Source organism: Triturus cristatus, chromosome 3_1, assembly GCF_964204655.1.
Source record: "Triturus cristatus chromosome 3_1, aTriCri1.1, whole genome shotgun sequence".
Lineage (NCBI taxonomy): Eukaryota > Metazoa > Chordata > Amphibia > Caudata > Salamandridae > Triturus > Triturus cristatus.
The window spans coordinates 645522192-645546399 of NC_140583.1; the positions used below are offsets into that span (position 1 = coordinate 645522192).

General features: G+C 46.2%; 1 protein-coding gene across 1 annotated transcript in view; it reads right to left on the reverse strand.

Moving 5' to 3' along the window:
• Positions 1 to 14538: 14538 nt before the first annotated feature.
• The window catches only part of ANP32A (acidic nuclear phosphoprotein 32 family member A), a 136837-nt gene continuing 127167 nt past the window's right edge, over positions 14539 to 24208 (reverse strand). Inside the window, exon 7 of the mRNA XM_085644644.1 lies at positions 14539 to 16073. Within this exon, the coding sequence (XP_085500770.1) occupies positions 16012 to 16073 (62 nt within the window). The 3' untranslated portion in view covers positions 14539 to 16011. The remainder of the gene's footprint in view (positions 16074 to 24208) is intronic.

Sequence of the window (24208 nt, forward strand, 5' to 3'; positions counted from 1 at the left end):
ATTCATACGCCCATTCATTATTATGACATTTATAACACACTTTTTAGAAACAGTCACTGACCAGGTCATGAGTGATGTAATATTTGACATCAGCAGCAGTGCATTGCGGGGGTGCGAGTTCTAGTTAGCTCAGCTAACTAGAACGGCTGAATTTCACCGGTTTTGTATGAGTGAATTGTCAGCCTAAGTAGAACGTTCCTGTAACCTGTGTTTTTTTCAGTGAAAAAGGATAATGTTACTTACCCAGTAAGCATCTGTCCTTGGCATGTAGAGTTGTGGATTCACACGCTTTGCATATTCCTGCCATCTAGTGTTGAGTCAGGATGTTTGCAAGTTGTTTTACTATTGAAGATGTCTTTTCTAGTCACAAGGTAAGGTGACTCTTCCTTTCGATGAAAGTGCGCATGGGCATCGACTCCATTGTTAGATTGTTTTACCGCAAGAGGGTGAGAATGGAGTAAGAAAGTGTAGTATATAGATGTCCATGCGTGTAAATGTACAATGAAGAACTGCAACAAACATAGCTACTCAGGGAGGCGAGTGGGCGCATGTGAATCTACAGCTCTATCTGACAAGAACAGATGCTTACTGGGTAAGTAACATTATCCGTTCGAGGCATGTGTGCTGTAGATACACATGCTTTGCATAGACTATAAAGCAGTATACTCCCAAAGAGGTGGCTAACCTGTATGTGTTGCAGTTGTTTGGAACAGTGTTAAGTACTGCTTGGTCTACATTATCTTGTTGATGTGCTAACACATCTACGCAATAGTGTTTGTTAAATGTGTGTGGTGTAGACCATGTAGCTGCCATACATATGTCCGCTAGCAGAATGTTACCTAAAAAGGCCACAGAAGCCCCTATTTTGCGAGTGGATTGCGCTCTAGGGGGAATAGTTAAAGTTCTTTTAGCTTTAGCATAGCATGTTTGAATACATTTAACAATCCATCTGGCAATACCAGATTTAGGGACAGGATTGCCTTTGAGAGGTGGAGCAAATGCTACAAACAGTTGTCTTGTTTTGTGAGTCTTTTGTAGCACAGTAAAGGTCTTTTAACGTCAAACATGTGAAGAGCGCGTTCTACTACCGAATCAGGTTGAGGAAAGAAAACTGGTAACTCCACCGATTGGTTTATGGGAAAGGCAGAAACTACTTTGGGAAGGAATTTAGGGTTGGAGCAGATAACTATCCTGCTTAGTGTAGTTGAAAGAAGGGTTCTTCTAAAGTTAATGCCTGTATCGCACCATCTCTCCTCAGTGATGTGATGGCAATGAGGAAAGCAACTTTCCATGAGAGGTATTGCATAGGGCACTTGTGCAATGGTTCAAAAGGTGGACCCATGAGCCTTGTGAGAACAATGTTGAGATACCACACTGGGGCAGGAGGAATCCGTGGTGGTATTACTCTTTTTAAGCCTTCCACGAAAGCTTCAATTACTGGAACTCTGAATAGTGACAGATGTTGCCTATTTTGTAAGTAGGCAGCTACTGCTTCAGGTGCAAACGAATAGACATACACGCCAGTCCTGTTCACTGTTACTGTAACGGGAAACAGATGTTTTGTATGGAAGCATCTAAAGGACTGATTTTGTTGTTAATGCAGTATAAACAAATCTTTTCCATGTTGCTGCATATTCATAGTCTGGTGGTAAATTTAAATAACCAAACTATGACTTCAGGAGCCAAATCGCTAGATTTAGTTCCTTGGGATTTGGATGTCTGATTTCTCCATGGTTCTGTGTGAGGAGACTGGAGGTGAGGTGTAGCTTTTGATGTGGAACTATTGACAGCTCCAACAGGGTGGTGTACCATGGTTGAGGGGCCTATTTGGGAGCTAATAGAAATAGTGGGAGGGATGTTTGCCTGAGTTTCCGAGTCACACACAGAACGAGCGGGAGATACGGAAAAGCGTAGGCAAATATCCCTGACCAGTTCATCCATAGGGCATTGCCTTTTTAGAGTGGGTGTGGGAAGCTGGAGCCGAAGCTTGGGCATTTTGCGTTTTCAACTGTGGCGAATAGGTGTATCTGTGGGAAACCCCATTGTTGAAAATAGGGAAGGAGAACTTGGGGATGAAGTTCCCACTCGTAAATTCGCAGTCTCCTTCTGCTGAGGAGGTCAGCAATTTGATTATTTACTCCTGGGAGATGTTCTGCCAGCAGATAAATCTTGTGATGGATTGCCCACTTCCAAATGGCTTGAGCAAGTGTTGACAGTTGGAAAGTCATCACTCCCTGCTTTTTCACATAGTACATTGCTGTCATGTTATCCGTTCGGACTAGGACAGTATTGGTGATGAGGTGAGTGTAAAAAAGAAAGTTTTGAGTGCCAGAAAAACTGCTAAAAGCTCTAGGTAATTGATGTGGAGAGACTTGTGGTTGTAACTCCACAGGCCTTGTATTGTGTAACCCTTGAGATGAGCCCCCCCAACCTGTTAGAGACGAGTCTGCTGTGAGCACGATTTGTGGAATAGGGTCGATGAAAGGCTGGCCTGCTGATAAGTTTTGTGGGTTCTACCACTGCAGAGGGATGGGTACGGCCGTCTACCAACACTATATCGGTTAATTTACCCTGTGACTGATTCCACTGACGTGCTAAGCACTCTTGTCGGGGTGCATGTGAAGCCTTGCATGGGGTACAATTGTGATGAAACATGCCATTATTCCCAGCAGTTGCATGAACACTCTGGCTGGTAAAGCTTGGTTGGGTTGAAACATTAGAATCATAGCCTGAATATTGTGAATTCTTGCGACATTGGTAGAAGCTAGAGCTTTGACTGTGTCTAGACTGGCTTTTAAGTAAGACTATATCTGAGATGGATGCAGGTGAGATTTTTGAGCATTGATGGTGAACCAGAGTTGATGGTGTTGATCTATTGTGATCTGGGTCTGTGTTGTAGACAGTTCTGGTGAGAGCTGGCTTTGATAAGCCAGTCGTCTAGATAGGGGAAGACGTGAATTTGTTGTCTTCCGAGATGAGCAGCAACTACCGCCAGACATTTGCTAAAAACTCTGGGCGCAGTAGTCACTCCGAAGGGAAGCACCTTGAATTGGTACTGCTTGCCCGCTATCACAAATCTAAAGTATTTGAGATGAACCGGATGCATTGGATGAAAATATGCACCCTTTAAATCTAGGGTAGACATAAACTCTGCTCTGTAAAAGTGGGAGTACTTGTTGAAGTGTCACCATGTTAAAGTTCTGACCGTATATAACGGTTTAGCACTATGAGATCCAGAAAAGGTCTTGAACCGTCCTTTTTGGGGATGAGAAAGTACAGAGAGTAAACCCCTGAGCCTTGGTACTGTATTGGAACCGGTTTTATTGACCCTTTCAGTAAGAGGGACTGGACCTCTTGTTTCAGCAAGTGTATGTGTTCTGGGGACAACTTGTGAGACCGAGGTGGAATGTTTGGGGGATTGCTGGTAAGCTCCAGGCAATAACCATGTTGGATAATTCCAAGCACCCATTTTCTGATGGTATAGACTGCCAAAAAGGGAGAAATTGTTGAAATGTTCCCCCGACAGGTGTGGTGTAATCAGGGGGAAGCGTGGGCAAGTCACTGTTCGTTGGGGGAAGGGGAGTTACAGGGGGTGTTGCCCTTACCCCTACCCTTGAAGTTGTTGCCTTTATAACCTCCTCGAAAAAATCCTCTGGAGGGAGAGGACTTGTTGTTACCTTTGTAAGTGGAGGTATTTTGATCTGGGGATGGTGTTTTTGACCCTCCTCTGTTAAAGGAGCGACAAAATGAGCCTCTGCTGGAGGTAGTCTGGAGTGCTCCCATAGATTTCGCTACCTTATGTCCTTCTTCATTTTCTCCAACGCCTGGTCGACGTTAGGACCAAATAGGTGTTCCTTATCAAAGGGTATGTTAAGGATTGATTGTTGGACTTCAGGTTTAAATCCTGAAATCCTTAAACAAACGTGTCTCCTGGTCAGATTGCTGGTGTTAACCTCTCTAGCTGCGGTGTCTGCAGCATCTAAAGCACAGCGTTTAGAGGAATTAGTAATGAGCTTATTCTCATTTACTAAGTCTTGTGCCTTAGCCTTATGCTCATCTGGGAGATATTGGAGTAATTGTTCCATTTCGTCCCAGCGTGTCCTATCATACCTGGCTAAGAGGCCCTGCATATTTGCAATGCGCCATTGATTTGCAGCTTGAGCAGCTATGCGCTTGGCAGAAGCATCAATTTATTTTGACTCTTTATCTGGCGGAGGAGCATCTCCTGATGTTTGAGGATTCGCCCTCTTACGAGCATTAGATACTAATAGGGTATCTAACGGTAATTGTCTCTTTATAAACATACGATCTGTAGGAGAGGCCTTATATTTTTTGTCCACCCTAGCCTAGGAGTCAAAATGCGTTCTCTGACCGGGTCTCTAAAAATCTCATCAGCATGTTGCATCATGCCTTTAAGCATGGAAAGTATCTGTGATGAACTGTGTGTAGAAGCTATAGTCACAAACAAAACATCTTCTAGTGATTCTTTGTGCGGTTCAACCCCATGGTAATGTGCAGCCCTGGCAATGAGTTCTTGGTGTGATGCATTGTCATCTGGAGGAAATGGTTTGGCTGGGTAAAAGTCTGTATCAGTATCACCTGGGGGATCAATTGTGTAATCTGTCCATGGATCTATTGGGATATTCGGACGGAAAGGACTTGTAGCTAAAGATTTTTTCTTCAAGGGGATCTTGTAAGTAATGTCCTCATCTTGAAGCTTGCGTTTTTTAGGTATTTTTTGTAAATATGACCAGTCTCTGGGTTAATGTGTAGCCTCTTCTGCTTTGGATCTGGCGTTAACGGAATAGATTACACTTTCGGATCCGAAGGGAGCTCTTTGTGTTTTGGTGCCGAAGTTTTCAGTGCCAGTGTTTTCAGTGCCGACGGAGGCTGGCCTCTTGGTGTGGAAGGTCTTGGCTTCGAAGGTTGCTTGGGTTTTGGCACAGAGGATTTCAGCTCAGAGCCTGACTTATGCTTGGAACCAGAGGGTTTTGGCTCCAAGGAAGACTTTTGGCGACCCGGTACGGAGTCAGGAGGCTTAACTGGCTGTTTCGGAGCCGGGCCCGAGGGCAGGGCGTTGGAAACGTTGCCTCAGTGGCCAGAAGGCAGAGGTGGTGCCGAAGCCTTGTGTTTTTTCAGTGTTTGAGGGGGCAAAGGGTCTTTCGGTACTCACGTTACCTTGTCCCTGCGGCAGTTCTTCAGCGCCGAGGTCTATCTCAAGCTCAGAGTTCGAGTCTTATTCGGAGAAGGATTCCTTGGCCGGATTCTTCACCGAAGATGTCCGGCATGTCTTCGATGCTGCATGTCTCGACATCGAGCCCTACGGTCACGGAGAGTCTTTTTTGACCGGAACGATTTGCAAGTGTCACAGTTTTCTTCTTTGTACTCGGGAGATAAGCACACATTGCACACTTAGTGTGGCTCGGTGCACAGATACTTCGCGTGGCACAGAGGACAACATTTAAATGGAGTCCGATCCGTCGACGGAAAGCTGACCGGGCGCGGTTAGGCCTCAAAGGCCGCCCACATAGCTTTCTGATGGAAGGTCGATTCCAATGTCATAAAGATACGCGGAGAAGTGGAAACGCGTACGGACACAGTACCGTTGAGGGTAGAGAGGACTGCGCGCCAAGGGGAACCCGAAGAACAGTTGTGAACCCGAGCACAGCAATACACCTCTGAACCTGATGGAGGAAAAATAACAATCTAACAATGGAGTCGATGCCCATGCGCACTATCACAGAAAGGGGGAGTCACCTTACCTCATGACTAGAAAAGACTTCTTCGAAGAAAAACAACTTGCAAACATCCGGACTCAACACTAGATGGCAGGAGTGTGCAAAGCATGTGTATCTACAGCACACATGCCTCGAACATACATATGGACATTGATATGAATAAAGAAATGAAAAAACATAAAACAATGTACTCTAAGTTGTCATTCAATCAATTTCTTCCAAGAACGTATTTTTAATGCCAAAATCCACGTGACATGCAATACAAATGTCAGTCTCCTTCAGTGGGGTAATCATAAAAACAGTTCTTTCAAGATTGTCATCATTAATCCGACCTATACTTCCCAAGAGGGCTACGTTTCCACACGGTCATCATTTAAATAAAATAACCCTACAAGACATGCAATACAAATACTGAGTACTGCTAGATACCTCCTCCAGTGGGGTAATCATACCACATTTCTTTCATGATTTTCAATATTTGTAAAACGTGTGCTACCCCAGTGGGCTATGTTTACAATTCATACCTTTCAGACTGGCAACATTATCTTAAACGTATAATTACATAATAAAAACTTAAAAAAGAAACCAGCAATTTCTGCTCTCTACCCTCTGGATTCAAACTGTCGTAGACATGTAGTCTAACTTGACTGCGTTGATGTTTCTTCCAAAATGAGCAATAAACAGTAACATGACATCTGACCCTGCATTGGACTGGTGTGGATTTCTTGGACTTATAAAGAAACCGGAGTTTTGAATAATCTGCAGCGCGCGGCAGAGCGCTGCTTACGAGCACAGTCAGTGATGCGGCTGCTCGGGGGCAAGGCGCTGAACCCAGGAGAAATATATATATATTCATAATATTCATAGTCAACCCAAAGAAATGCATACGGTTGATGTTGTTCCAGAGTGGTGAATCTTTGAAAGGGCAAAATAAGTGTGATTGTAATTGAGGAATAAAGTAACTGAGGCTGTGTCTAATGGTTCTTGCTATTCTCTTTTTCCTTTACCTGCTGCATCAACCTTTAAAGGGCTTAATAATCATCTGAAAAAAGATACAACTAGAAAAAAAGTTAAAGAAAATAATGAGATCTTGGCAGTTCTTCTAGCCCTTTAATATCCTCCAAAAGATGAAGTCATGAATTTATATGATGAAATAAAGAATATGAGCATAGTGGAAGACAATAAATTACGGTAATGAACATAGTTATTATAATGTTGAAGTGGTTGAGCACAATTAATGCATAAGAGAAATGGGGGCTGCAAAACTAAACAAGGCAAATCCAATCATGCATCATCATCTTTTACTAGGCCTCCCTTAAGCATTAACTGAAAGCCCTACTAGTGGAACGAGTTGTACTGGGCAAAGTAGTAGTGAACTTTCAAAACTGTTGTAAATATAGAATGATGAGGAGCTGAAACTTCATGTTTAGATCTAACTACATGACATCTGCTCCAAGATTCACTCCGAGATTCATTTTAATGAACTCATTCTAATATCAGCACCTTCATTCTAATAAAACAAAATATCTACCCATCTAATCATAATCTCGAAGATTTTGATGCTTTGCTATAAATGTGTACTCTACTGGGCAGCTTCTGTGGGAAATCCCTGCTCGATTTTTCTGTGATCACAAATTTTAATAAAGACAGTCTGCTTCTAAATGCAGAGTAATGACATTTTCTTTTTTAGTTAAAGATTCCTGATGGTGGTTAGTGTGCAAATACCCATGATGTCCAAAGAGATTGTTTGAGTGGAATTGGCCAAGTAGACAAAATAACATTACTTACCTTCGGTAATGCCTTAGCTGGTAAAGGCTTTCTCTAGCCACAGATTACTTACCTTAGAATTATCCCTAGGCGTCAGACTGGATCCAAAAGGTTTTGTGAGCTGTACCCCTTCACACCTGTAGGTGGCATAGTTTGGCTCTGCGTCACATTGTCTGCACCGGGAGTGACACATCGGGAGCCTATCAAGGCGCCACCTCAGCGCACTGACGTTAGTTTCCGTTTGCAACAACTTTTCACACCAAGAGATTTGAACACAAGGAACACGGACCACTGTTGTATAAAACTAGAAAACCGCTCTAAACCTAGAAATCCATTCGTAGAACAGGGCGGATGGGTGGATCAGTAAGGAATCTGCGGCTAGATAGTCTCTACCAGAAAAGGCATTACAAAGGTAAGTAACTTGTTCATTTATTAGTGACTTATAGCAGCAGAGTACTTATCTTAGGATAGATACTCAAGCAATACCTCCATGGATGTGGATCTGTGAAACAATTTCACACCAAAATATCCTGCAGAACCAAATGGGCAAAAAGCCCGTCCGGGCAGACCCGATTGTCCAGGCAATTGTGCTTAGAAAACGTGTGCAGAAAGGCCCACGTTGCTGCCTGGCAGATATCCTGGACTCCGCATGCTAACTCAGTGGTTGCAGTCTTTGCTCTGGTGGAATGAGCATGCAACCCCTCTGGGGTTGCTTCTTGGCCAACGCGTAGCAGATTTGAATGCAGAGCATGATCTATAGGGAGAGGGGCAGTTTCTACATGGCCTTCGCTTTCTTGGCCCGACATATGCCACAAAGTGTTGATCGTACACACGGAACGGTTTCCGAGGTCAAGGTAGAACGACCATGCTCTTTTTGGGTTCAGCCAGTGGAGTGTCTCCTCTTCCTTAGAGGAATAAGGTGGAACGTAGAAGGTAAGCAAAGTGATGGACTGGCCTACGTGGAACGGGGGGGGGGGGGGGGGGGGCAGCGGACTACCTTTGGCAAGCAGGATGCTGGAGTCCGAAGGATCAACTTGTTGGGGAAAAAAGAGATGTAAGGAGGCTGAGAAGACAGTGCCTGTAGCTCACTGACCCTCAGGGCAGATGTACTTACCACTAGAAAGGCAGTTTTAATGGTGAGGAGTCCAAGAGGACAGGAATGAAGCGCACAAAGGGAGTGCACAGAAATAAGGTAAGAACCAAGTTAAGGCCCAGTTGAGGCACAACAAAGGGATCTGGGGGAAACAACCTGCAGATCTTTAAGGAACCTATTAACAATAAATGACTTGAAGAGAGATGACTGATCTGGCAGCTGCAGAAGAGCGGAGATGGCAAATAACTCTTCAAAGTGCCCAATACAGAACCCTTCTGGGTCAGGGTAAGGATAAACAAAAAAACTGGGAAAGGGGAGCAGATCAGATATTAAGCTTCTCCGCCACAAATATATTTCAACGGCTGGCGTACACTGTCTTTTTGGAGGGATGCCGAGCTGCTAAGCTAACATCACAGACTTCAAGGGGAAGGTCAAAAGCTGTCAACTGGTCAACTGTTGCCACTCAATTTCCACACATGAAGGTGGAGGGTTGACAGGTTCAGGTGGAGAACCCTCCCAGACAGAAGATTCTCCCAAAGAGGCAGCCTGATCGGAGAACCGAAGGCCATGCTCTACAGCTCAGGATACCAAACTTTCCGAGCCCAGTCCGAAGACACAAGGATAACTTGTACCTAGTCGTTTCTGATGTTCTTGAGAACTTTGGACAAAGGTGGTATTGGCAGAAAGGGGTACAGGAGGCCTCAGCTCTACTCAAGATGAAAAGCGTCTCCGAGCGATAGACGCCTTGGAAACTCCAATGCGCAAAACTGCTGACATTGTGCGTTCTCGGCAGTGGCCAACAGATCTAACCAAGGCTCTCCCCACTCTATTGTGATCTGCTAGGCATCTTCGGCTGAGTTTATCCGCCCTGCGTTCAGCGAGCCTACCATGTGTTGAACCACCAGGGATATGCCCGACATTCTAAAGATATCCAGAGGAGCAGGTAGAGGCGTAGCTTCAGGGGGGTAGGGGGGTGTTAGGTGTGTTAAAATAAATGTATTTTTTATTAAATAGTTGGGTACAGGTGCTTTTGGTCAGGTATGGTGAGGTGGCTGTCCGATTTCACCTAGGATTTTTACTTGTACACACAAAACATACACACACTCTTGAAGTTCTTAAAACTGTTGGTTATTTTTCACATTGTCTTTTAAGTAACCCTAACAATCCGCACTGCCATCCGTTTCCACTGCCCCTTAAGCTACATCATGCTCTGCTTCCCAAATAATGTATTTTGCCATGATATGCCAACATGATTGTTGGGAAATTAGAAGCTCACCCCTACCCAATCTTACTGACCCAGCTATGCCCCTGGGCGCATTGCCTCTTGAAAAGGGGTACACAACCCCACTCCACCTTGTTTGTTGCAGTACCACATGGTGGTGGTGTTGTCTGTGAACACCTGCACATAGGCTTCCCTTGATGGAGGATAGAAAGGCTTTCAGTGCAAGCCGGATTGCTTTGAGCTCCAACAGGTTGATGTGGAGTCCTCTGATCCCCGATGACCGCCCCAGCCCAGGAGCGACGCATCTGTCACCACTGTCCGATCTGTTTGGGGAGGGGAGAGGGGTTCTGCCGCTGACCCAACTGCAGTTCGTCAACTACCACTGCAGATCTTTTGCAGTGCCCTTTGAGATATGGACCATCTCGGAGAAATTCCCCCGATGCTGTGCCCACTGGAACTTCAGGTCCCACTGCAGAGCCTGCCTATGCCAGGGCATGTTACAAGCAGGTTGCAAGAGGCTATGAGGCCCAGCAGCCTCAGAGTCATTCTCACCGAAATCCAGGATAGAGACTGAAACATCATTATCATAGCCTGAATATCTTGGATCCACCATTAGGGAAGATAAGCCTAAAACTGCACTGTATCCAGAACAGCTCTGATGAAAGGAAGAGTCTGAGAAGGGGTCAGGAGTGACTACGGCAGGTTTATAGTGAACCCCAGCTAATGCAGGAGGTCCACCGTACGTAGTCTGGAGATGGATGAGGACTGCCTGGGAAGATCCTCCCTTTAACAGCCAGTCAAGATAGGGGAAGACTGGCACCCCTGAACTCAGCAGATGAGCTACAACCACCACCGCAACCATGTTCTTTGTGAACACTCGAGGGGCTCTGGTAAGACCAACGGAGAGAACGGTGAACTGAAAGTGCTTGTGACCAATCGGGAACCACAGGTTAACATCTGTGGGCGGGGATATGGAATTATGCGTCTTGAAAGTCCAACGCTACCATCCAGTCTCCCAGGTCCAGGGCAGACAGGACTTGAGCGAGCGTATTTTGAAATTTTCTTTTTTCAGGAAGAAATTGAGAGGGCGCAGGTCTAGGATAGGTAGAAGACCTCTGTCCCTGAGCCCCAGAAGGTAGGGACCACGATCCACTTCTGCAGTCGGCTCCCTCTCTATGGCATCCTTGGCCAAGAGAGCCACCACTTCTTGGCGGAGTAATGAAAGATGGTCTTTTGTCAGCCTGTCGCATGGGGTGGTCATGAAGGGGAGCGAGTAGTCCCTTCGGACAATTTGGAGGTCCTCGCGGTTGGAGGTTATCGGCCTCAAGTGTTGCAGGTGATGGCATATCTTGTCTCCCAGTGGGTGCCCATGATAGGTCAAACAGAAGAGGGTTAGAAGCTGCAGCTGTCGGGGTGTGGAGGACTGGCCCAACCTCTGCCTGCCTGACTCACGAGGCCTGTGGGTACCAGTCCTCAGCCACGCAGGGGCTGGGAAGCTTGCGTCTCATGGTGGTTGGATAGACGTGGATGGAAGCCCCTTACGTGGCTGCGGAAGGTGGATTGGGGTTGGTGAGGAGCCATAGAAAGGCCCAAAGGACCTGGCCGTACCTTTGCTATCCTTGAAGGACCCTAGCGCTGAGTCTGCCTTCAAAGGGCATGTCCATGAGCAAAGCCTGGACATCCCCTGAAAGGCTAGTCATCCTCAGCCAGGTGTGGCGTTGTAAGGCCACTGACGAAGAAACCACTCTGCCTAGTGAGTCGGTTGTGTCCAGTCCACATCGATTGTGAAATTAGCTGCGTTTTGCCTGTGAGCAATAGCTTGGGAGAGTATGAGCCGGGCCTCCACGGGAATCATAGGCAGCATGTGCGCAACAGAATACCAGAGTGAATGAGACCAATGGCCCAAAAGGCACGCGGTATTCACTGACCGCAGTGCCAGGCTGGCGGAAGAAAACATTTTCTTGCCCTATGTGTCCAGCCTTTTGGATCCCCTATCCGGTGGGGTGGTAGGGAATGTGCCGGGATTTACTCAGGAAGTGGAGGCTTGGACCACCAAGCTCTCCAAGGTGGGGTGCTTTGTGAGGAAATTGGTGTTCCCTGGGGTGGAGCGATGGCAGCGGGCAATTGCCCGATTCACAGGAGCCCCTGTGCACGGCTTGGCACAGGCCCCAAGTAGGACATCTGTGAGGGCTTTGTAAAATGGGAGAAGATGTTCGGATGGGGTGACTCGGTTGCAGCACCTCTGTCGAGAACACTTGTCTTGACAGCCACGGATGGCAGCTGAAGGGCCGGCACATCGGCCGCCCTTCTCTCAACCATACCAAATGAGGCACCCTCCTACCCATGGTAATAGGAGAGACCAAGCCAGTATCTGGGGAGGTGTTCACTCCACTGGCATCCACCAAATCCTCACACCAGGTGTCCTCATTTGAGATCTAGGGGCTGGAATACATAAGGGTCCAGTGGTCCCTCCCAATCTATCTTCCCGGAGTCCTAGCCCACAGTAACAGGGCTCAGGCTCCGACCTGGATGGCGCAGCTCCAGTCGGAGTCAGATGACACCCATCCAGCTCTGCATCAGAGTCAAGGATAAGAATGGGGACAGAGGCACCAGAGAACAACGGCGGCACCAGGGGCGTAGACAGTGGGGCCAGCGTCGAGGAATGTCAAGGTGGCTTGACCGGCACTAGTTCAAATCCATTCGTGGATACATAGGGCCCAACTGGCGCCAAGGGCGAACCCGTTGGCAAAAGTCTAGTAGGGGCCTCTCTCAAACCTGTGGAGCCCGAAGGCGCTCCGGCAGGAACAGGCCACTCAATTATGAGGTGCATGGCCTCATAAAATTCATGAAGTTGAGAGGGGGGTTGCAGGTTGCTTCGGCTCCCAGAAACTCAGGGAGGTGCAGAAACGGTCGATGAGCAGGCTCCACTGCAGAGCTAGGCCACGAGTGTCGACGCTCCCTCGTCTCGTCAGAGGACTTCAACAGATGTGGCAAAGTCGAAGACCTCTGACTTCTTGCTCTTCTTTTTCTTCTGAAATTTACCCAAACGGCCCGACTTCGATGTAAATCGATGGCTCAGCGACCGATCTCGGGGCCTTTATCTCGATCGGGATCGAGACTGTTGTGGCGTCACATGTGGAGTGGCATGGAGCTGGAGAGATCGCTCCCTCAAGGCCTTGAGGTGCGACAATCGACATATGTTTTGGAGTCATGGTCATGCTCAAGGCCCCAGAGACAGACGAGGTGCGGGTCCATCACAAACATTTGTCGGAGACAGGTACTGCAGGTCTTGAATCCAGCCTTCCTTGTGGACATACCTGCTACACCAGGAGGCAAGTCTCAAAACAGATTCGAAAAAAAGTAAAAATAAAAAATAAATAAAAAAAGAACAGTCACAAAAATTACTGAGGGGTAGCTCTCTCTAGATACATGCTGACTGGGTGGGAAAGAAAAGAACTGACGTCAGTGCGCTGGGGTGCCGCCTATACAGGCACTGAACAGGTCACTTCCGGCACGGAAAACACTGAGTGGAGCCAAACTATGCCACCTATGGGCGCCCAGGGGAACTGCTCACCAAAAACAAAAGATTTCTGGATCCAATCGGACGCCTAGGGATAATTCTAAGGTAAAACATCTGCAGCTTGAAGTCTCAATTAGATTGAACCAAATCAAAATTAAGTGAAACTGGGTTTTGGTACCGTGAAAAAGTGAAGGTTTAAGATTGCAGGGGCAGCTAAGGGTTGGGTCATGGTAAAAAGTGGCCAATCTGTGGACTGCTTTGAAGACCAAAGTAAGAAGCTACCCTCTACTACTGGCTTCAAGTCAATCAACCTTTAGGCTTGAGTCAGAGGGTGTAGATTTTTCAAGTTGCAAAGTTCCTAACTTTGTCGATGGAAGTGAATGATGAATTGCGGGGTCCTGTGAGTAAGCTGTTGCACTAGTCCAATCTGCTTTTGGTGAGTGCATTCCTGAGGTTCTAGAATTCACAATGTGAATCAGCCAGGTACCTTTTGCATGCAATTTCTATGTTGTTATTTTTCCAGCAATGGCACCCAACTAACAAAACGAGGGGACCAGGATCAACCTGGACACATAAGAAACAAATGCAAATACAGTAATAAGGAGAGTGGTAAACTGTACTATCATACATAAACTAAAAAAAAATAAAAAACAACAATCAGCATGCTGGTTGCAATTATGCCGCTAATATGATAGAGACGGGATTATATGAATGGAGTAAATGAGAGCAAATTCCTTGTGCCCCATATTTTCAAACTGATAGTAGTAGTCTCTTTATTCCAATTACCAAGTTAACGCCCCTTCCCTTGTTCAGTTCCTAAATAGCGCAATTCAAAAGCAACCAGCTGGGAAACAAGAGGAAGAAAATGAATTTTTAACAATGTGGTGCATCAAAGACGTTTAAGACATTGTAGCAAAGCACATTAACAAGGTGGACATTTGATTACTCACTAACAGACAGCATAGCTCATGAGAAACGTAGCTACTCAAAAGGTGCACGGATATATAGAAATTTTGCTTCACCTGCATAAAGCTGAACACCATCCACAATGTCAGCTTCGCAGGGAGCAGTGCTTAAGCATAGGGCCCAATTTGAGAATCCAAGACCGAATCATACATAGGACGCTACTGACTAGAAAACTCTGTAAAGTTTCCTAGATTCCTGCGGCTAAGTGAACACAAGGAAAAAGTCAACAAAATTGTATAAAACAGATTTATTTGAAATGTTTCAATGACAAACAAAAGTAAAATTCAAAGATTGACTTCTCTAGGGGAGGGGGCAGACAGCTGCAGATGTTTTTTTACAGATGCGTTGTCATTTAGAAAGGAAGTCACCAGGAAACTACTGGAAAGGGGCAAAAACGAAAACTGTACATTCACTGGGGAATTTCAGCCACTTTCACAAACTTCCACAAGGTAGGAAAATACAAATTTACACTCTTATATCATGCGGGTGTGTAGGAAAAAAATCTACACTACATGCCTTAAGTCTCTTCTGCACAAAGGGAACTCAAACTCTGTAGCACAATGGCAAGCAGATTCTTATTACTAAATGTAATTAGCTTAGCCTATACTTTTGCCTAAAGTGGCACACAATTTCTTTTTTAGTATTACAAGTATTAAAAAAACGTTCTCTAGAAAGTCAGGGATCGGAAAGCGCCTTTTGCCTTTGAGGACCTAAACATTGGCTAGACATTTGCTTGGATGCACCATCCCAAAAACAAAGATAATGCGAATTGTCGCACAAAATAATAAGGGAACTTAGCAATAATAAGGGAACGAAACAATGTTACCAATATTTACAGGCAATCTCATACAGGATTCATGAAGGGCACTGTGAGAATTATATACACATACATATATCAAAATCTGCTCATTCTACTTTTTGCTTCCTCTACTTTTAAGGTATCCAGATAAACGTCAACCATTTATTTAATCTCTTCGAAAGAAAAGAAAGGGAAATTTGTGGGTGTCTTTATTTCATGTGCAGTGCTATTTTGGATATTTCATAATTTACCTTGGAGATTGAGGTGTAGAGATTTACACAAAAAAAGTGTATGTGAAGCAAATAACCCAAAGCAAGAAATGAACACCACATATTCACTCACAACGGACCGCTGTTTAAACAGGTAATTTTAGACAGGAGCTGTGTACACAAGTACCTGCTGGGGCCATTATCCTCCAAAAAGCTCATGTTCCATCCACAACATACACTTAACCATAAACAGGCATACAATAGGCTGGTTCTCCCCCCATCAGTGTCCCAGACTGGGCGGAATCCATCCCCCAGCCATCTCAAATTAAATCTCAGGTGTATTTTATTAATTCCTTTTTATTATATTTTTAATACCATTTTTTTTTTTTTAAAAGTGTCCAGTCATCACTTCAATAATAAACACATTTACCACATGGCTTCATATGAATAGAAATTCAACTAAACACAAAGAAAAATTAACCAATTAAAAAACTGTAGGACTGGCAATAAAATAGTCGCTTTTATTCCTTCTCTGATCAACAGACATTACCTGTCATTCCCACGGCAACATCACGATCAAGGGAAGAAAGAAAAACAAAACAATACAATAGGAAGTCTGGGAGGGATACAGGATTTACAAGAATACAGGGTAAAAACAGTCAAATTTACGACAAATTATTAAAATACACTGTTGGATTTAATCATCTTCATCCCCTTCGTCTTCTGGTTCCCGTTTTCGTTTCTGTCCCTTTTCTTCTTCTGAAAAACAGAGCAGGTCAATGAGTACATGAGTTTTCTCTTGATTATTTAAAAAAGTCGATTTGTTGTTGTATATTCCTCAGTGACACAAGTTGATTTACCCCTCTTTTGAAAACGAGTATATAGCGGTGAGAAGATGTCATCCTACATGCAGGTGAAATAGTATAGCAGACTAGGTATATTATGCACTTTCCTGTGATCCAGAGAAGATTATTTATCACATATAAATCATGCAAGCGGTGGGTCACCAAAACATTTTGATTACTGGAATATGTAAACAGATCGATGAGGACAAGAGAAAGAGCTTATTTTCTATAGCATTAAGAACATTGTGTTTCTAAGCACTGTTATAAAAGGTGACACTCGTCAATTTTATTACCCAAGGCAAACAGAAATGGTCGCGTTGGCTGTCCCATGATTTAAACATGCTATCTGCAGGTGCAGGACAACTGCCATGGTTGCCCAGTCCCCTGAGATGTCTTACTTGTGTTCCATCTGTATCGAATGTTATGGTGTGAGGGCAAGGCAACATCTCTTAGATAGATGGTCATGAGAAATGTTCTCGGATCCAGAAAGAATAATATGCCTGAAAGGCACAATACTGAAGGACAGCTTCTCCTCATCTGTTCCGCAAACAAAGATTCAAGTCTCCCAAACTCTTCCAGACCAGTGATTTTATAGTTAGTTTTTTTTATACACGACCACCTTCCTCTACTTCTGCGTTTGCCTCTGATAACTTGCTGGTCTCTACTCATGATCACTTGTTGTCTGTTCCTCCCCTCTCCGTGTGTTAGTGATTTCTGGGACTTTGTGCTTTAGCTGTCTTCCTTGGAGTGTGGAGGCAGAGGAGTGAAGCTTAACCTCTAGGCAACTGTTACACTTACACACACACACACACACACACACTTACACACACACTTACACACACACACACACCCACACCCACACACCATTAAATGTGTTACCAGGATGCACTGATGACATATAATCATGGTTTTTTGTTCGTCGTCTAGCTCGGGCCATTTTTTTATTTATATTTTTATTTGTTTTTTGTCCCCCTAATCCAGAACAAGCTCCTTTTCTTTGATGGGGTGGTGGGAGGGAGTTTTTTAGTGCCCAAACATTCTAGGAATTCTAGGATAATCAGGATACAGGGTCGGCTATGCTGAACCCAGTTGACCTGTTACACCCACACTCATCTGAATGGGCACCAGCAGAGAATGCTGCATCAACTTAGCTGTAAGACTCCGCAAATCCCTTGATAAAGAAGCATGCAACCTCCTATACTATCTACATAACTACCCGTCCTATGCAATCTATAGAACTACCTGTTCTCCCTACCGCACACCTTTTCCCGTAAGGTGTAGTCTGCTGCGTAGTTTCTTATGGAATTATGCCCCCCGTATAGCCCTTACTTAGGGTTTCAAATCCACGTTTGATGGGGCTTGCCAAGACCGACATAGAGTCCTGCTATTGGGCGTCCCATCTGATAATTATTAACAAGTGGCTGTGCGACTCTTGGCGGGGTGGGGGGGGGGGCTGGGGGGAGGGAAGGAATATGCTACTTACCAGTATGCATCTGTTCTTGGCATGTAGAGCTGCAGAGCCACACACTAAGGATAAGATCGCCATCTGGTGTTGGGCTCGGATGATTGCAGGTTGTTGTTTGACTCCATACATTTGCGAATTGGAGGCCATGTGTGGTGTAGCTGGAGGTAAAGGCTGCAATGTATGCGAAACTCATACTGGTGGGTGGTATAGGATTTAAGAGTGACACCCTCCAGAACATCCCCCAGAGTTGAGATATCGATAGTATCCCACGTGGAGAAGCCCAACAGAGCTAACACCAGAGAGAGCAGGTCACCCACCTAAAGTGGAGTAAGTGCTGTGAGCCTTAGTCTGCAACCCATCTTTACTAACGGTCTTTGCAGGACCACCTGAGTCGCTGGAATGAGTGGAAGACGTGCCCGCCCCCCATGGATTAGAGGATGAATTGAAGTGCCCTAAAACACCCACTTCTCGGACGCAAAACCTTGAGTTCGAGGCATATGAGCTGCAGATCACACACTAAGGATAAGATCGCCATCTGGTGTTGGGCTCGGATGATTGCAGGTTGTTGTCTTCGGAAGAAGTCTTTGGTCACGAGATTGGTGACTCCTCCCCTGGACAACAGTGCGCATGGGCATCCACTCCATCCTCAGATTGTTTTTCGCCATGATGGGAAATGATGGAGTGTGTAAGAAGTAAAGAGAAAGGATGTCCATGTGTAGTGTCTAATTAAGACAATGCTGGAACAGATACAGGTCCCGGGGAGGCGGGTGGGTGTGTGTGGCTCTGCAGCTCTACATGCCAAGAACAGATGCATACTGGTAAGTAGCATATTCCGTTCGAGGCATATGAGCTGCAGATCACACACTAAGGATAGACTATATAGCAGTGTCTCCCCTAGCGGTGGTCACCTGTATCAGTTGCAGCAGTTTGGAATAGAGTTTTTAGGACAGCTTGGCCTACTGAAGCTTGTTGTTTGGATTGCACATCAACACAGTAATGCTTAGTGAAGGTGTGTGTAGTAGACCATGTGGCTGCTTTACAAATGTCTTCTAAGGGGATGTTCCCTAAGAATGCCATAGAGGCCCCTATTTTACGCGTGGAGTGCATTTAGCTTTTTGGTAACATATTTGGATACATTTGACTATCCATCTGGCGATACCCGATTTGGAAATGGGGTTGCCTTTGTGTGGTGGAGCGAAGGCAACAAACAGTTGCTTGGTTTTCCGAAAAGGTTTGGTTCTGTCGATGTAATAGAGCAAGGCTCTTTTAACATCTAAGGTATGAAGTGCCCTCTCGGCTACTGAGTCTGGATTAGGGAAGAAGACTGGCAGTTCCACAGACTGGTTTAGATGGAAAGGGGAAATGACTTTAGGGAGGAATTTTGGATTCGTCCTAAGAACCACTTTGTTCCGATGTAGTTGTAGGAAGGGTTCTTCGGGAGTTAAGGCTTGTATTTCACTTACTCTTCGCAGGGATGTGATTGCGATGAGGAAAGCCACTTTCCATGTTAGGAACTGCAGTTCGCATTTGTGCATTGGTTCAAATTGTGGACCCATGAGCCTTGTTAGAACAATATTAAGGTTCCACACCGGGGAAGGCGGTAACCTTGGAGGAATGATTCTTTTAAGACCCTCCATAAATGCTTTAATAGCTGGTACCTTAAAGAGGGACAGGTGTTGTCTATTTTGCAAATAGGCTGCTAATGCCGCTAGATGTAGACGTATAGAGGAATACGCTAAATTGCATCTTTGCAAGTGCAATAAATAGCAAATGATGTTCTGGATGGAAGCATCCAGTGGTTGTATGTTATTGTTAGCACAGTAAATGGCAAATCGTTTCCATTTTGCAGCATAGCATGCCCTAGTAGTAGGTCTCCTGGCTTCTTTAATGATATTCATACAGTCTGGAGGAAGGTTGAGGTACCCGAACTCTAAGACTTCAGGAGCCAGATTGCCAAGTTCAGTGTTTGAGGATCTGGGTGTCTGATTTCTCCATGGTTCTGGGTTAAGAGATCCGGGGAGAGATGCAGTTTTTGATGTGGAACTAGCGATAGTTCCAAAAGTGTGGCGAACCAGGGTTGACGTGCCCAAGTGGGAGCCACTAGGATGAGTGTCAGCGACTGTTGTTTCAGTTTGCGTACCACAAATGGAATGAGAGGGAGAAGCGGAAAAGCGTACGCAAATCTGCCTGACCAGTTCATCCATATTGCATTGCCCTTTGATCGCGGGTGTGGGTACCTGGCGGCGAAGGTTAGGCATTTTGCGTTTTCTGGTGTGGCGAACAGGTCTATGTCTGGTTGTCCCCACTTTTGGAAGAATGGGAGTAAGACTTTGGGGTGTAGTTCCCATTCGTGTATCTGCTGTGTGTGGCGACTTAAGAGGTCGGCCACCTGGTTCTGAACCCCTGGGAGGTGTTCTGCTAGCAGGTAGATGTTCCGGGGAATTGCCCATCTCCAAATTTGTTGCGCCAGTTGGGACAGTTGTAGAGAATGTGTCCCTCCTTGTTTCTGTATGTAATACATTGTGGTCATGTTGTCCGTGCGGATGAGGTCAGTTTTGTTTTGGAGATGCACTTGGAAGGATTTCAGTGCTAGGAACACCGCTAGAAGTTCTAGGTGATTGATGTGGAACTGTTTTTGTTGAGTGGTCCACCGTCCCTGAGTGGTGTGTTGAAGGAGGTGGGCTCCCCACCCTGTGAGAGATGCGTCGGTGGTCAGCACAACTTGTGGAAGGGGCTCCAAGAACGGCCGCCCTTTGGACAGGTTGATGGTGTTCCATCACGTCAGTGAGCGGCTGTCCACCAACACCAGATCGGTAAGTTGTCCGTGGGCCTGATTCCACTGTTGTGCTAGACATTCCTGTAAGGGACGTATTTGAAGGCGTGTGTAGGGTACTATGGAGATGCATGACGCCATCATGCCTAAGAGTTGCATGAACACTCTTGCGGGGAGAGAGTGTTGCGTTTGAAATGTTTTGATCAGACTTTGTATGTTGGCTATCCTGGCTATGCTGGGATAAGCTACGGCTTTGGCTGTGTCTATGGTGGCTCCCAGGTATTGTTGTACTTGGGAGGGTTGTAGTTGAGATTTGGGATAGTTGATGGTAAATCCTAAGTTGTGCAGGGTTTGAATAGTGCGGTGGGTGTGGTGAACGCATTGGTCTAGAGTATTGGCTATTATGAGCCAGTCGTCCAGATAGGGGAAGACATGGATTTGTTGTCTCCTGAGATATGCTGCCACAACTGCCAGGCACTTGGTGAACACCCTTGGTGCAGTTGTTACTCCGAATGGGAGAACTGTAAGCTGATAGTGCTGACCGTCTACCACGAATCGTAGATACTTCCTGTGAGCGGGATGCATAGGGATGTGAAAATATGCGTCCTTGAGGTCTAAAGTGGCAAGGAAGTCTCCTTGTTGAAGTAATGGAAGGACCTGTTGGAGAGTGATCATGTGGAAATGATCTTATTGTATGTTCTGGTTCAGTAGTCTGAGGTCCAGTATGGGTCTCAAGGTTTTGTCCTTTTTGGGAATGAGGAAGTATAGAGAATATACTCCTGTGCCCTGATGTTGTAGTGGAACAGGTTCTATTGCGTTTTTCTGAAGCAAAGACTGTATTTCCTGTTTGAGGAGTGTGAGGTGGTGAGACGTCATGGGACGGTGCCTGAGTGGTATGTTTGGGGGCGGGTTTATGAGTTCGAGGCAGTAGCCATATTGGATAATTTGTCTTACCCACCTGTCTGTAGTGATGGTATTCCAGACAGGTAGGAACTGTTGAAGCCTGCCCCCGACCGGAGTGGAATGGTCTGGGGGGAGTGGTGGCAAGTCACTGTTTGGTGGCTGTAGAGGAGCGGGTGTTGTTGTTGTTACCCCGTCCCCGGCCTTTATTATTGGTTCCCCGATACCCTCCTCTAAAATATCCTTTGTTAGGGGATGTTTGACCTGATGTTTTGAAGGTGGAAGAGTTGTCTGTTCCCACATTTTTGGAAGCTCCTCTATAAAAGGAGCGACGAAAGGAGCCTCTGGGTTGAGTAGACTGCAATGCTCCCATAGATTTTGCAGTTTCATTATCTTTTTTCATTTTTTCTAGGGCAGTGTCTACTGCCGGGCCGAATAGTTGCTCCTGATTAAAGGGTTGAGCAAGAATGGTGGTTTGTACTTCCGGCTTGAAGCCGGAGATGCGCAGCCATGCGTGGCGTCTAAGCAATACGCTTGTGTTGACTGCCCTAGAGGCGGTGTCCGCTGCGTCTAATGCACATTTAATGGAGGCATTGGATATTAGTTTGCCTTCTTGTATGAGGTCAGTGGCCTGTGTTTTGAAAGGTTCAGGCAGGTGTTGTAAGAGATCCTCCAGTTGATCATAATGGGCTCTATCATAACGAGCCAATAGGGCTTGTGTATTTGCGATACACCAGTGGTTAGCCGCTTGAGCGGGAACCCTTTTGCCGGAAGCCTCCAGGAGTTTAGACTCCTTGTCTGGGGGCGGCGTGTCTCCGGTTGTTTGGGAGTTGGCCCTTTTTCTGGCATTGGAGACGACTAGTGAGTCTAGGGGGAGTTGCGCCTTGATGTACGCAGGATCTTGTGGCGCTGGTCTGTATTTTTTTTCTATTCTGGGGTTGAGAACCCTGGCCCTGACAGGGTCTTTAAAAACCTCAGTGGCATGCTTTATCACTCCTTTAATCATGGGTAGAATGTGGACTGTTTTCTGGAACTGCTCAAAAGTGTCGAGTAAAAAATCCTCCTCAGGAGTGTCGGTGTGCATGGTGACACCATGAAACGATGCTGCTCTGTTAATAAGCTGACCGAACCCTAAATGGTCATCAGGAGGGGAGGGTTTTGAGGGGTATGGAGCGGGGTCAGGCACATCAGGCATAGGGTAAGTCCAGTCATCTACTGGTGCTGTGTCCGGGAGTGTAAAGGGATCAGTAGGATCAGTGGGATCAGTGGGATAAGTAAAGAAATCTGGGTCTCCCCCTCCCACAAAATCATCATCATCCTGTGGAGGTGGTGTATGAGAAGGAGATGGTAGAGGTGCAGGCGGTGGGGGTTGGGGGGACGGAATAGGAGATAATGTAGGAGAGGAAGGACATATGGGTGAAGTGGCACAGTCCTTCTTCTTTGGAGGTGCTGGAGGAGGTGGTGAGTCCAGCTTCCTTTTCTTGTAGGGCACCGCTGTGACATGTCCAGTTTTCGAATTTATGTAAATCCGTTTTTGCTTAGGATCAGGTCGAAAGAGTTCCTCAGTGTCCGAAGGCGGCTGTGGCGCCGACTTTTTCGGGTCTTTATGGACGTGTTTTAGCACCGAAGATGTTTTGGGTGCCAAAGAACTTTTCGGTTCCGGTGGATTTTTCGGTGCCGATGAGCTTTTCGGTGCCGAGGAGCCTTTCGGTGCCGACGAGCCTTTCGGTGCCGACGAGCCTTTTGGTGTCGGTGGAGACCTCGGCGCCGAAGAACGTTTCGGTGCCGGTGTCGATGTCGGGACAGAGTGACATTTCGGGCCCGATGGAGATTTCGGTCCCGAAGCCTGTTTTGGTGCCGAAGGTATTATAGGCACAATTACATGAGGTTTGCTCGAGCCCGAGCCACCTGCAGGCTTACTTTTCTTCGGAGCCGGGCCCGGCTCAGAAGATGTTTTTGGATTGCGACTGGGCCCAGTTGGTAGAGTCTTGACCAATGTCTTTTTGGGTGGTGTTGGGGTAGGGGAGCTGGTACTCACAGGCTGCCCCGGATCTGAATCGTCGGCCTCGGACACGATTTGGAGATCGTCGGAGTCATCGTCAGGGACGTCCTGTGCAAAGATGTTTTCTGGTTCCGGAACCGGCTTGGCCATGATATGGCGTCGAGCTCTTCGGTCCCGGATGGTTTTCTTTGAGCGGAATGCGGCGCAGGCTGGACAGCTGGATTCGTTGTGGTCTGGTGAAAGGCACAAATTACAGACCTCGTGGTGATCGCTATGAGGGAACTTTGCTCCACATTGGGGGCATTTTTTAAAAGGTGTCCTTTCCATCAGCCGCGTCCGGAGTCGGTCCGATATGGGTTTCGACGTCGAGTTTTGAAGTTATGAGAGTTGTAGTGATTGCTATAAGTTTTCTGCTGGAGCGGAAAAAAGTTCATCCGAACCCAATGGCGGAAAAAAACAATCTGAGGATGGAGTGGATGCCCATGCGCACTGTTGTCCATGGGAGGAGTCACCAATCTCGTGACCAAAGACTTCTTCCGAAGACAACAACAACCTGCAATCATCCGAGCCCAACACCAGATGGCGATCTTATCCTTAGTGTGTGATCTGCAGCTCATATGCCTCGAACTCAAGGTTTTGCGTCCGAGAAGTGGGTGTTTTAGGGCACTTCAATTCATCCTCTAATCCATGGGGGGCGGGCACGTCTTCCACTCATTCCAGCGACTCAGGCGGTCCTGCAAAGACCGTTAGTAAAGATGGGTTGCAGACTTAGGCTCACAGCACTTACTCCACTTTAGGTGGGTGACCTGCTCTCTCTGGTGTTAGCTCTGATGGGCTTCTCCACGTGGGATACTATCGATATCTCAACTCTGGGGGATGTTCTGGAGGGTGTCACTCTTAAATCCTATA